At 40.1% G+C, this 15,467-nt stretch overlaps 1 protein-coding gene across 1 annotated transcript; it reads left to right on the forward strand.

Moving 5' to 3' along the window:
- The first annotated feature begins 10,662 nt into the window (after positions 1 to 10,662).
- LOC143317742 (uncharacterized) lies at positions 10,663 to 12,798 on the forward strand. The gene is made up of 2 exons (XM_076725750.1): positions 10,663 to 11,280; positions 12,333 to 12,798. Exons 1-2 carry the CDS (start codon positions 10,681 to 10,683, stop codon positions 12,666 to 12,668), a joined length of 936 nt encoding a protein of 311 aa, XP_076581865.1. The 5' UTR covers positions 10,663 to 10,680; the 3' UTR covers positions 12,669 to 12,798.
- Positions 12,799 to 15,467: the final 2,669 nt, after the last annotated feature.

The following is a 15,467-nucleotide window of genomic DNA, read 5'->3' on the forward strand; positions in this document are numbered from 1 at the left end:
ACTTAACAAAAAAGTGTGAAATAACTTTTAAATATGTCTTATATTTTATATAAGTAGCCACCCTTTGCTTTTTTGACAAAATAATATTAATCCCCATAGTTATTCCCCATATGACATAAAAAGTCATAATTATGAGATAAAAAGACAAAGTTATGAGATAAAAAGTCAAATATGAGATAAAAAGTCGACATCATGAGATAAAAAGTCATAATTATGACATAAAAAGTCATAATTCTGAAATTAAAAGTCAAAGGCAAAAGGGCCAACAAGTGCTGAGCATCTCTGGGAACTCCTTCAAGACTGTTGGAAAACCATTTCAGGTCAAGAGAATGTCAAGAGTGTGCAAAGCAGTAATCAGAGCAAAGGGTGGCTACTTTGAATAAACTAGAATATAAGACGTTTGAATTATTTCACACTTTTTTGTTAAGTACATAATTCCATATGTGTCCATATGTTCATTCATAGTTTTAATGCCTTCAGTGAGAATCTACAATGTCAATAGTCATGAAAATAAAGGAAACGCATTGAATGAGAAGGTGTGTCCAAACTTTTTGCCTGTACTGTATATAATAACGCCATAATGTAAATAGACTATATTATGATCCCAACTGTTCCATCTCACATTAACTTCATGTAGGCCACTGTGTAATCCACTGTGAGTTTATGTTTATTATTTGATATGTGTGATGTAGCTATTATTTAGACTGTTGTGGAAATGAGACACAACACAATGCAATTTAAACTACTTTTATTTGCTTAACACAAACTTTTTTTACCCACTGCAAAGGCAGAGAATAAACAGGACTATATTTCACCTATATATGATCACTGTTTAATAATGCACTGTGTTCCAGCTATTTCTTAATCATTCTTGTTTCTTCAACAGGAGGTATTAAATGACATCCAGGGTGTTTGGAATGCTCACCGTATAAGGCCCTCCAAGAACACCAACGTGCCCAGTGGGATACCTGATGTCATGTACATGGCCCCTCACCTTTGGGGTACAGAGGACTGTCTTGTTCCACTGACTGAAGATCTGACCACATGTAAACACAGCTGCACATTTTTAAGTTCAGTCCCATGTGACGAGGATGTGTTTGATTTGTGCACAATAATAATGGAGGAATCTAGCTTGGAGTTCCCATCTACCATGTCCCAGGCATTTGATTTATATTTTCAGTTGAGGGATCTGGTTCGTCCACAGTTATTTGAGCCAATTTAAGTAGACAAAAGCATAGAAATCAAGAACTTAAGTACATGTTTTTACACCATAATGTACATATTTCTTTTCATATTTGTGTGACTATCTTGTGTCTCATTTTGATGGTTGAATCATCAATGCTCTTTATGTTCCCTGAGCACCTGTTTAATTGCGGTGGAAGAGATTAAAACAATCCAAAGTTTGATCAAGTATTGTGTAAAGATGTATAGAATGTAACAGTGAGGACATAAAATTGTGTACAAACTTGAATGGTTTATTGTTCTTTTTAAAATGTATGTTTTACATAATAACAGGATATGAACAAACTGCTGATAGTTACAAATTAATCTATGTAAACTTATTTAACGTTTTAACAACTTATGTAAACAATTCATTAATTTGTAAACACCTTCAAAACATTAGAGCTGTAACCTTTGAAACTCATCAATGAGAGCCCCTCATCTGTGCAACTGACAGGCAGAACTGGAGCTGAATTACATCCAATCACCTCATCTCATCACAGCTCTGTTTCCACTGATTCTTTTCAAAGCAGTTTGGGGAATTTAAATTTAGATAAACAAGGCAGATTATGGAATGAAAAATTAAAAAAAATGCTGGGAGTTTAACAGTCAAGACTCACATTCTGGGGTTGCTACAAACATACCGGTATATAACTTATACAACGCCACTTCAAAAAACCTGAACTATTCCTTTAAGCTTATCATTTTATTGTGAAAGAACACAGCAACCACTTTAAAAGCAGATGAAATAAAATGGCCAACAAAAAAAGGCACAATAGGCTACATAGTTAAAATAACAGAATCATCCAGTCTAGCAAGAAGCTGTCACATCCTTTGTGTTATTGTTTGCATTATTACCTACACCACATCCATTATCCACATTGAGCTTGTGAGAATGTTGTTAAATTCGCTGCGAAAATCTGGATAGCTGTAGTAACCAATGGGCAGTGTTAGTACACAGCCACATGTGTGAGACTGCGGTCTGCGGAGGAAATCTGTGGTTTCTATGAACTCAATTAGTATGGCCTTATCCAATACATCAGATCCTGTGCAGAATCGCAGGAAAAGCTGAAGGTTCTTGCAGTCAATTTCCCCAATGTACCTTTTCAGGTAACGAGAAACTGTGGACTGGGCTGCTGTCATCTCCTCTGGAAAGTTTAGAAGCGCCTTCACTGTTTTTGCAGTTGGTTTTTTTTGTGCAATGAAATGATGCAGTCCTTCTGGTGGTAGTAAACTAGTTACAGAACCCATAATAGGACGCCAGCACTTAATTACATACATTGGGGCCTGAATGATTACTTTGTGTCCGATCTGTGCCAAAACAGGGAGCAGTGTGTCCTCAGTAGGGACTTGCTTGCATTCATGGGCATCGAGTACATCCAGCAATTCATCTATCTCCACAGAATTAAAGTCCTCCAAAGCCTTCAGAAGGACAGATCTTTCCTCTTGTGATACGTACAGCAAAAGGGAATCCTTGAAACAACTGGTTGTTGAGCCATATAGCACCTCCTCCAGAAATGGTATTGCAAGTTTCACTGGGAAGTAACCAGCTTGCTTCCACCCTACTAGGAACACTCTAGCTACAGCCTGCCATTCTTCCTGCTGAAAGTCATGCCTGATGAAGGGGACTTTCACTTCAACTCCCAGTGTGCAGCTATCATAGAAATCCATCCAAAATTCTGTCAGGCAGTCTCGCAAAACGCCACTTCCTTCCCCCCGTTCAAGCTCTCCATTTGGTAGACGCATTTTGATGTAGACCTCAGATGCAATCATTTTTGGGTCCTTGAAGGCATTTATTAAGTCAATGAGACAGTGACCTCTTCTTACAATCAGTGTTACAGGACAAGATTGTGGTTCAGGAAGTGCTTGGGCTGGAACATCTTCCTCCCCTGCAAGCCCTGGAGCAGACAGTAACTGATCCACTGTTTGATAAGGTGCATCATCCTCCTTTTCTGGAAAGACTGTTTCAAGGTTTGGTTTATCCTCAGTTACATGCAGCATGTCCTCACTTATAATAATAACTGCATCAGAATCTTCGCCTTCGCCCAGAGTTAGCAGACCATCCCATGGTAATGTCTCATTCAATTCCAAACATCCACTTGTGGAAGCTCCATCATTAATTACATGGTGTTGTGGTGATTCTGAATTTCTGTTTTCCAAAAACAGATCCTCAACAGCCTGATTCTGTTCATTGTCAGTGAGATCTACTAATGAGTGCTGGCTTGTTACGCGATCGCCCTCCACTGGGGCTTCTGGGGGCTGCTGTCCCGTTTTCTTTTTGGTGCACAGATATAGTCTCAGTATTTTCACCTTGCTATCGTTATACAGCTCATCTACTGTATTAGACACATCAACATGTATCTGTGAGCTCTCAATATGTGTTGAATAGTGTGAAAGACTTTTGTTTCTTTTTGAACAGCCTTTGGGGAAAAAAAGATTTTCAGCCATTACTTTGATATCTGCCACTGTTGCATTTTTGTCAATAGAGAGATGCCTGGTTCCTCCACCATTTACAGACTTCACCTGTTTGTACCTTTCCTCTTCCTCATCAAAATCCATCCAGCCAACCTCAATTCGTCTCACGTTACGTTTGGCATTTGAATTTCCTGCCCACTGAGATGACCTCTTTTTTGGAGGCATCCCCTCAGCTCCAGACAGTCTTTGTCGTAACCTTGAAAGTAAGGATTCCTTCCTGGACAGTGATTTTTGTGACAGTGCTGCTTCTCTGCAGAAGGCCACAGTGGAGACTCTATCTCCAACTTTGGGGATGTACTTTGCCAGGTCACTGTCTGTCATTAACGGAATGACAGTTTCATCAATCTGAAAAAATAAAAGATACTCCAATCAATAAATAAACGCATTAATACATCCAAATGCATAATACAGAATGCCAATGGATATTTAAAGGAAGTTAAGAGCTATAAAGGGTGTAGGTATTCACATCATTTGTTTTTCATTTGATGTAATTTTGATAAGATTTTCTTTTGATAATGATGCAAATATTTTCCAACTTGAGATGACTGAAAAATATTTTAAATTGCTGTGTGAACATGCTTATTTTTAACATGATGTATTTGATAACATTAAAACATATAACATTTTTAGAGTGTGCATACATGTAGATAAAAAAATAGTTGAAAAATTGAATGCAGGGCTAATTTGAATTTGTGCATTGAGCCTATCTGTTCTGGTGTGACCGTATTCTAAACAAACTTTCAGTCAATATTAATCTTAGAAATAGAAATACACACGCACGCACGCACGCACACACACACACACACACACAGATAGCAGCTGGAGTGGCTTACATTTTCATCTTCAAGTTTCTGTATCACATCTTGCAGTTTGCGCTCCATCAAAAATTCTCGCAGCCGAGTATCCATAGTTGACCTCTAAACAAAGGAAAACAAAATTAATAGGTTAATAGCCTTAACAAGTAATCGAGTTTATAGATTCTCAATCTATGATTCCAAATCACCTATTGCCCCATGTTCCTGCTATTATCATTATTATGTTGCAAAAAGCAACGCTGTTACTGCAAACAGTGTAAACGTAACTTACCACTTAACACACTCTCGATGCCTCTCGTTTATTTCCAAGGAGAGCTGTACATTGTAGAGCTCTGAAAGTTTAAAGTTCATGCAGCAGATTAAAACATTATACTGAAGAACTGCATCTAACTCTGACACTGTCCCATGAACTCAATTTAATCTTTGTTAAATCAAAGTGAAATGATTTTTATTGATCAGTAATTAGGCTATCTGTGATAGACTGATCAATTGTCTAAACATTGTTCCATTAACTGCAATATAGGCCTACACCAGCAGTGTTGAAAAGGACTTCAGCAAACCAGGGCATGCAGGACCAACCACAAAAACATCATCATGAGTGGAAACAATAGTTTTAAGGAATTATAGCACATTTCATCTGCAGAGACTGATCACTAGTGAACTTTTAATCTGCTGTGAATCACACACACACACACACACACACACACACACACACACACACACACATTCAGTAGTTCTGTCAGAGCTGTTGCTCAGTCAGAGCAACAACAGCCTGTAAATCAATACAAACTAGATGCAGATATAGGTTCCCTAGGCAACGTGATACAGTGAGCGCTACTGTAAATGCCCAGCGTCGTTCTGTTGCAGCTTATGTATTCCCTGAGCTAAGCTTCTGACATACATGATGCTAATTTTAAATAAGATGACCAGTAAAAGGAACTTTTATAGCCGATGTTAAGCTGAAACTCTGAACAGAGTTTGGTCCGGATAGGTCTGCAGAATAAGAAAGGTGATCTAGCCAGGTTAAACGCGAGACATCTTGGTGACACACATATATCTGGCTTTTTGATCGACATACCTCACTCAGTAGCTTACCTTCACCCCTCAGCTCGACTTGTAAAGTGTCCTGATGTGTGCGCAGGCGTGCAGCTCCTATAGACACAAATGCGTTTACGACCACTCGTTAGCACAACAAAACACCGTGTAGTAACAGGATGATACAAAGTCGGGTGAGACGGCAGCTACCCGCTGTAGTAGATAAAATAACTGTCTAAATGTGGGACATATCAACAAAAACATAATAAGAAACTTACCTTGAAGACATCCCGTAGGCTACTGAAGTTAATCGAAGTCTCGATTTGCTTACCCAGCTGTCCAGGAATAATATTATTATCATTTAATATTTCGTGCGCACGTTACAGCTATTTCGTGGCCACAAATAAGTATTTCGTGCGCACGTTATGTTTATTTCGTGGGAACGAATTAGTACTTCGTGGGAACGAATTAGTATTTCGTGGGAACGAATTAGTACTTCGTGGGAACAAATTAGTACTTCGTGGGAACAAATTAGTGTTTCGTGGGAACGAATTAATATTTCGTGCGCACGTTATAGCTATATCGTGGCCACAATTTATTTATTTTTTTCCCGTGTCAGGTCCCGGGCTCCGTAGATTTCACTGTCAATCTCAAACTGTACGAGCGAGACAAGCACAAAATGAGACGTGTTGCATTTTTCACAGTAACTCAACACCAAGTCAAAATAAATCATGTTGTCCTTCAAAAACATGCACAATTGATGTTTCTAAAGTGGGATTGTCATTCTAAGACAGTTTGACACAGAAAAAGAAATGAATCTTAAATATTGACTTTCCTTTGATTTTCCTGGCAAAATGACGCTATATGAGCGAGACAAGCACAAAATGAGACAAGATGAACACTTGTTACATTTTTCACAGTAACTACATACGGTGGTCAAAATAAACAATGTTGTCTTTCACAAACATTCACAATTGACCAGAGCTGACCAGCAGTCCCGCCGTGGCTATCCAACAGTCCCCGAAGACTTTTGTAGCAGCGCCGCGCGGCCAGATGCGCACCGGCTGGTATGACGGAGGACGCCCGCGTGTGACCGCCGGCTCATCATCTAACCAGCGCCCGTACATCATCCGCAATAAAGGCTGGAATAACTACCGACCGTGGCGGTATCAGCAGCCCATCCGTAAGTCAAACAACAATCCAAACACACCAGCTCAGAACAGAGTCCAATGCCGGGATCCGGACTTTACACACAAGGTCCGCTCTTTTCTATTCACAATTGATGTGGACAGCCTTTATACTAAGATTGATACACAAGACGACATCCAAGCAATTAAAAACTTGATTTATTTATTTATTTATTTATATTTGAGGAGGAGGAATTTGTAATGTTTTTGTACATCTTCACAAGCATAATCGCTGTATAAAATGTAAATCCATAAGTCATCACAATTTGGTTAATTTCTTGGACACAACCACATTCAACGGACCCATATTCACTCTACACAACCAATTGGACACAAAAGTTTATTTCAAATGACAATTATCACGGTTCCACAGAATATACACACAGACAGAGGATTTTAAACAAGCCACCAAAGTGCTGTTCTCGGCTTTATCCAGCAGAGGGCACTCCAGGGCCATATTTGGAATCATTTCGAACGACAAGGATTGCTAGACGACTTGCGCGAATAAGAGGGGTTTAAAAGCGCCAGACAGGGGAATATTTCTTTCAAAAATGTGTGTATATGGTGATTTGTAAATAATGTGGCAAAAGATATGTGGGAGAAACAAGCCTGACAATACATGTACAGATTGCATGTCATAAATACAATATTGTAGAACAAAAGAATACTGACCGGCATGTTTTCCAGCATTTGTCTCCCCTGACTGGGATCCAGTACATGCCCTGACCCTGGAGTGTAAACCAAAATGGTCCACGGCCCTGGGGAGGGGAATTGTCATTCGAAGACAGTTTGACACATAACAACAGCTGAGTTTTAAATAGTGACATTCATCTGATTTCACTGTCAATCTCAAACTGTACGAGCGAGACAAGCACAAAATGAGACGTGTTGCATTTTTCACAGTAACCAAGTCAAAATAAATCACGTTGTCCTTCAAAAACATGCACAATTGATGTTTCTAAAGTGGGATTGTCATTCTAAGACAGTTTGACACAGAAAAAGAAATGAATCTTAAATATTGACTTTCCTTTGATTTTCCTGGCAAAATGACGCTATATGAGCGAGACAAGCACAAAATGAGACAAGATGAACACTTGTTACATTTTTCACAGTAACTACATACGGTGGTCAAAATAAACAATGTTGTCTTTCACAAACATTCACAATTGACCAGAGCTGACCAGCAGTCCCGCCGTGGTTATCCAACAGTCCCCGAAGACTTTTGTAGCAGCGCCGCGCGGCCAGATGCGCACCGGCTGGTATGACGGAGGACGCCCGCGTGTGACCGCCGGCTCATCATCTAATCAGCGCCCGTACATCATCCGCAATAAAGGCTGGAATAACTACCGACCGTGGCGGTATCAGCAGCCCATCCGTAAGTCAAACAACAATCCAAACACACCAGCGCAGAACAGAGTCCAATGCCAGGATCCGGACTTTACACACAAGGTCCGCTCTTTTCTATTCACAATTGATGTGGACAGCCTTTATACTAAGATTGATACACAAGACGACATCCAAGCAATTAAAAACTTGATTTATTTATTTATTTATTTATATTTGAGGAGGAGGAATTTGTAATGTTTTTGTACATCTTAACAAGCATAATCGCTGTATAAAATGTAAATCCATAAGTCATCACAATTTGGTTAATTTCTTGGACACAACCACATTCAACGGACCCATATTCACTCTACACAACCAATTGGACACAAAAGTTTATTTCAAATGACAATTATCACGGTTCCACAGAATATACACACAGACAGAGGATTTTAAACAAGCCACCAAAGTGCTGTTCTCGGCTTTATCCAGCAGAGGGCACTCCAGGGCCATATTTGGAATTATTTCGAACGACAAGGATTGCTAGACGACTTGCGCGAATAAGAGGGGTTTAAAAGCGCCAGACAGGGGAATATTTCTTTCAAAAATGTGTGTATATGGTGATTTGTAAATAATGTGGCAAAAGATATGTGGGAGAAACAAGCCTGACAATACATGTACAGATTGCATGTCATAAATACAATATTGTAGAACAAAAGAATACTGACCGGCATGTTTTCCAGCATTTGTCTCCCCTGACTGGGATCCAGTACATGCCCTGACCCTGGAGTGTAAACCAAAATGGTCCACGGCCCTGGGGAGGGGAATTGTCATTCGAAGACAGTTTGACACAGAAAAAGAAATGAATCTTAAATATTGACTTTCCTTTGATTTTCCTGGCAAAATGACGCTATATGAGCGAGACAAGCACAAAATGAGACAAGATGAACACTTGTTACATTTTTCACAGTAACTACATACGGTGGTCAAAATAAACAATGTTGTCTTTCACAAACATTCACAATTGACCAGAGCTGACCAGCAGTCCCGCCGTGGTTATCCAACAGTCCCCGAAGACTTTTGTAGCAGCGCCGCGCGGCCAGATGCGCACCAGCTGGTATGACGGAGGACGCCCGCGTGTGACCGCCGGCTCATCATCTAACCAGCGCCCGTACATCATCCGCAATAAAGGCTGGAATAACTACCGACCGTGGCGGTATCAGCAGCCCATCCGTAAGTCAAACAACAATCCAAACACACCAGCGCAGAACAGAGTCCAATGCCAGGATCCGGACTTTACACACAAGGTCCGCTCTTTTCTATTCACAATTGATGTGGACAGCCTTTATACTAAGATTGATACACAAGACGACATCCAAGCAATTAAAAACTTGATTTATTTATTTATTTATTTATATTTGAGGAGGAGGAATTTGTAATGTTTTTGTACATCTTCACAAGCATAATCGCTGTATAAAATGTAAATCCATAAGTCATCACAATTTGGTTAATTTCTTGGACACAACCACATTCAACGGACCCATATTCACTCTACACAACCAATTGGACACAAAAGTTTATTTCAAATGACAATTATCACGGTTCCACAGAATATACACACAGACAGAGGATTTTAAACAAGCCACCAAAGTGCTGTTCTCGGCTTTATCCAGCAGAGGGCACTCCAGGGCCATATTTGGAATTATTTCGAACGACAAGGATTGCTAGACGACTTGCGCGAATAAGAGGGGTTTAAAAGCGCCAGACAGGAGAATATTTCTTTCAAAAATGTGTGTATATGGTGATTTGTAAATAATGTGGCAAAAGATATGTGGGAGAAACAAGCCTGACAATACATGTACAGATTGCATGTCATAAATACAATATTGTAGAACAAAAGAATACTGACCGGCATGTTTTCCAGCATTTGTCTCCCCTGACTGGGATCCAGTACATGCCCTGACCCTGGAGTGTAAACCAAAATGGTCCACGGCCCTGGGGAGGGGAATTGTCATTCGAAGACAGTTTGACACATAACAACAGCTGAGTTTTAAATAGTGACATTCATCTGATTTCTACGGAGCCCGGGACCTGACACGGGAAAAAAATAAATAAATTGTGGCCACGATATAGCTATAACGTGCGCACGAAATATTAATTCGTTCCCACGAAACACTAATTTGTTCCCACGAAGTACTAATTTGTTCCCACGAAGTACTAATTCATTCCCACGAAATACTAATTCGTTCCCACGAAATACTAATTCGTTCCCACGAAATACTTATTTGTGGCCACGAAATAGGTATAACGTGCGCACGAAATATTAATGATAATAATATTATTCCTGGACAGCTGGGTAAGCAAATCGAGCGCACCTTCTCTGACAGAGGCGCTAAACAACGATGGACAGGGATACAGCGATTGCGTTTTACTTTAGGCTGGGGATGAGCTACAAAGACATTCTGAAAAGCCTGGCATTGCAAGGAATTATAATTAGCGAGAGGCATTTATATCGTCTACTGAGAGCCAGGTCGCTTCACCGGCGGAGGTACAACTTGGATGCCGGGATAGGTTTCATTGTTGACCAACTGCAAGGCTCTGGAAAGTATCACGGTTATCGGTGGATGTACACAAAGTGTGTACAACACGGTATTCGTGTCAGAAAAGAGGATGTCAGGATCCTCCTCTCTCTACTGGACCCCACCGGTTCCCAAGTTCGCCGGACCAGACGGCTCAGAAGGAGGCAATATTTTGCTCATGGACCTAACTTTGTGTGGCACATAGACTCATACGACAAACTTAAGCCATATGGGATATGCATTAATGGCTGCATCGATGGATTCTCGCGCAGTATCATCTGGCTGCGGGCCGCCCTCACCAACAGCGACCCGAAAGTCATCGGGGGGTACTTTGTGGAGGCACTGGAGCGCTGTGGGGGCTGCCCCAGGCTCGTACGGACAGACATGGGCACTGAGAATGTGGTGATTAGAGACATTCAGCAGTATCTACGGAGAGATGACGTGGATGATAGAGCAGCTGAGAGAAGCTACGTCACAGGGGCAAGTACTGCGAACCAGAGAATAGAGAGCTGGTGGGGAGTGATGAGAAAAGAAGGACTCGAACTCTGGATCTCGGCTCTAGGAGAACTGAAGGATGAGGGATTCTTCTCTGGGGATTTTGTTGACAAAGCTCTGTCACAGTTCTGTTTCATGCCAATCATTCAGGTATGTAACACTGCATTGATAATGTAATAAATTATCACATACAGTGCAGGCCAAAAGTTTGGACACACCTTCTCATTCAATGCGTTTCCTTTATTTTCATGACTATTTACATTGTAGATTCTCACTGAAGGCATAAAACTATGAATGAACACATATGGAATTATGTACTTAACAAAAAAGTGTGAAATAACTTTTAAATATGTCTTATATTTTATATAAGTAGCCACCCTTTGCTTTTTTGACAAAATAATATTAATCCCCATAGTTATTCCCCATATGACATAAAAAGTCATAATTATGAGATAAAAAGACAAAGTTATGAGATAAAAAGTCAAATATGAGATAAAAAGTCGACATCATGAGATAAAAAGTCATAATTATGACATAAAAAGTCATAATTCTGAAATTAAAAGTCAAAGGCAAAAGGGCCAACAAGTGCTGAGCATCTCTGGGAACTCCTTCAAGACTGTTGGAAAACCATTTCAGGTCAAGAGAATGTCAAGAGTGTGCAAAGCAGTAATCAGAGCAAAGGGTGGCTACTTTGAATAAACTAGAATATAAGACGTTTGAATTATTTCACACTTTTTTGTTAAGTACATAATTCCATATGTGTCCATATGTTCATTCATAGTTTTAATGCCTTCAGTGAGAATCTACAATGTCAATAGTCATGAAAATAAAGGAAACGCATTGAATGAGAAGGTGTGTCCAAACTTTTTGCCTGTACTGTATATAATAACGCCATAATGTAAATAGACTATATTATGATCCCAACTGTTCCATCTCACATTAACTTCATGTAGGCCACTGTGTAATCCACTGTGAGTTTATGTTTATTATTTGATATGTGTGATGTAGCTATTATTTAGACTGTTGTGGAAATGAGACACAACACAATGCAATTTAAACTACTTTTATTTGCTTAACACAAACTTTTTTTACCCACTGCAAAGGCAGAGAATAAACAGGACTATATTTCACCTATATATGATCACTGTTTAATAATGCACTGTGTTCCAGCTATTTCTTAATCATTCTTGTTTCTTCAACAGGAGGTATTAAATGACATCCAGGGTGTTTGGAATGCTCACCGTATAAGGCCCTCCAAGAACACCAACGTGCCCAGTGGGATACCTGATGTCATGTACATGGCCCCTCACCTTTGGGGTACAGAGGACTGTCTTGTTCCACTGACTGAAGATCTGACCACATGTAAACACAGCTGCACATTTTTAAGTTCAGTCCCATGTGACGAGGATGTGTTTGATTTGTGCACAATAATAATGGAGGAATCTAGCTTGGAGTTCCCATCTACCATGTCCCAGGCATTTGATTTATATTTTCAGTTGAGGGATCTGGTTCGTCCACAGTTATTTGAGCCAATTTAAGTAGACAAAAGCATAGAAATCAAGAACTTAAGTACATGTTTTTACACCATAATGTACATATTTCTTTTCATATTTGTGTGACTATCTTGTGTCTCATTTTGATGGTTGAATCATCAATGCTCTTTATGTTCCCTGAGCACCTGTTTAATTGCGGTGGAAGAGATTAAAACAATCCAAAGTTTGATCAAGTATTGTGTAAAGATGTATAGAATGTAACAGTGAGGACATAAAATTGTGTACAAACTTGAATGGTTTATTGTTCTTTTTAAAATGTATGTTTTACATAATAACAGGATATGAACAAACTGCTGATAGTTACAAATTAATCTATGTAAACTTATTTAACGTTTTAACAACTTATGTAAACAATTCATTAATTTGTAAACACCTTCAAAACATTAGAGCTGTAACCTTTGAAACTCATCAATGAGAGCCCCTCATCTGTGCAACTGACAGGCAGAACTGGAGCTGAATTACATCCAATCACCTCATCTCATCACAGCTCTGTTTCCACTGATTCTTTTCAAAGCAGTTTGGGGAATTTAAATTTAGATAAACAAGGCAGATTATGGAATGAAAAATTAAAAAAAATGCTGGGAGTTTAACAGTCAAGACTCACATTCTGGGGTTGCTACAAACATACCGGTATATAACTTATACAACGCCACTTCAAAAAACCTGAACTATTCCTTTAAGCTTATCATTTTATTGTGAAAGAACACAGCAACCACTTTAAAAGCAGATGAAATAAAATGGCCAACAAAAAAAGGCACAATAGGCTACATAGTTAAAATAACAGAATCATCCAGTCTAGCAAGAAGCTGTCACATCCTTTGTGTTATTGTTTGCATTATTACCTACACCACATCCATTATCCACATTGAGCTTGTGAGAATGTTGTTAAATTCGCTGCGAAAATCTGGATAGCTGTAGTAACCAATGGGCAGTGTTAGTACACAGCCACATGTGTGAGACTGCGGTCTGCGGAGGAAATCTGTGGTTTCTATGAACTCAATTAGTATGGCCTTATCCAATACATCAGATCCTGTGCAGAATCGCAGGAAAAGCTGAAGGTTCTTGCAGTCAATTTCCCCAATGTACCTTTTCAGGTAACGAGAAACTGTGGACTGGGCTGCTGTCATCTCCTCTGGAAAGTTTAGAAGCGCCTTCACTGTTTTTGCAGTTGGTTTTTTTTGTGCAATGAAATGATGCAGTCCTTCTGGTGGTAGTAAACTAGTTACAGAACCCATAATAGGACGCCAGCACTTAATTACATACATTGGGGCCTGAATGATTACTTTGTGTCCGATCTGTGCCAAAACAGGGAGCAGTGTGTCCTCAGTAGGGACTTGCTTGCATTCATGGGCATCGAGTACATCCAGCAATTCATCTATCTCCACAGAATTAAAGTCCTCCAAAGCCTTCAGAAGGACAGATCTTTCCTCTTGTGATACGTACAGCAAAAGGGAATCCTTGAAACAACTGGTTGTTGAGCCATATAGCACCTCCTCCAGAAATGGTATTGCAAGTTTCACTGGGAAGTAACCAGCTTGCTTCCACCCTACTAGGAACACTCTAGCTACAGCCTGCCATTCTTCCTGCTGAAAGTCATGCCTGATGAAGGGGACTTTCACTTCAACTCCCAGTGTGCAGCTATCATAGAAATCCATCCAAAATTCTGTCAGGCAGTCTCGCAAAACGCCACTTCCTTCCCCCCGTTCAAGCTCTCCATTTGGTAGACGCATTTTGATGTAGACCTCAGATGCAATCATTTTTGGGTCCTTGAAGGCATTTATTAAGTCAATGAGACAGTGACCTCTTCTTACAATCAGTGTTACAGGACAAGATTGTGGTTCAGGAAGTGCTTGGGCTGGAACATCTTCCTCCCCTGCAAGCCCTGGAGCAGACAGTAACTGATCCACTGTTTGATAAGGTGCATCATCCTCCTTTTCTGGAAAGACTGTTTCAAGGTTTGGTTTATCCTCAGTTACATGCAGCATGTCCTCACTTATAATAATAACTGCATCAGAATCTTCGCCTTCGCCCAGAGTTAGCAGACCATCCCATGGTAATGTCTCATTCAATTCCAAACATCCACTTGTGGAAGCTCCATCATTAATTACATGGTGTTGTGGTGATTCTGAATTTCTGTTTTCCAAAAACAGATCCTCAACAGCCTGATTCTGTTCATTGTCAGTGAGATCTACTAATGAGTGCTGGCTTGTTACGCGATCGCCCTCCACTGGGGCTTCTGGGGGCTGCTGTCCCGTTTTCTTTTTGGTGCACAGATATAGTCTCAGTATTTTCACCTTGCTATCGTTATACAGCTCATCTACTGTATTAGACACATCAACATGTATCTGTGAGCTCTCAATATGTGTTGAATAGTGTGAAAGACTTTTGTTTCTTTTTGAACAGCCTTTGGGGAAAAAAAGATTTTCAGCCATTACTTTGATATCTGCCACTGTTGCATTTTTGTCAATAGAGAGATGCCTGGTTCCTCCACCATTTACAGACTTCACCTGTTTGTACCTTTCCTCTTCCTCATCAAAATCCATCCAGCCAACCTCAATTCGTCTCACGTTACGTTTGGCATTTGAATTTCCTGCCCACTGAGATGACCTCTTTTTTGGAGGCATCCCCTCAGCTCCAGACAGTCTTTGTCGTAACCTTGAAAGTAAGGATTCCTTCCTGGACAGTGATTTTTGTGACAGTGCTGCTTCTCTGCAGAAGGCCACAGTGGAGACTCTATCTCCAACTTTGGGGATGTACTTTGCCAGGTCACTGTCTGTCATTAAC

The sequence above is a fragment of the Chaetodon auriga genome, unplaced genomic scaffold (assembly GCF_051107435.1).
Source record: "Chaetodon auriga isolate fChaAug3 unplaced genomic scaffold, fChaAug3.hap1 Scaffold_214, whole genome shotgun sequence".
NCBI lineage: Eukaryota > Metazoa > Chordata > Actinopteri > Chaetodontiformes > Chaetodontidae > Chaetodon > Chaetodon auriga.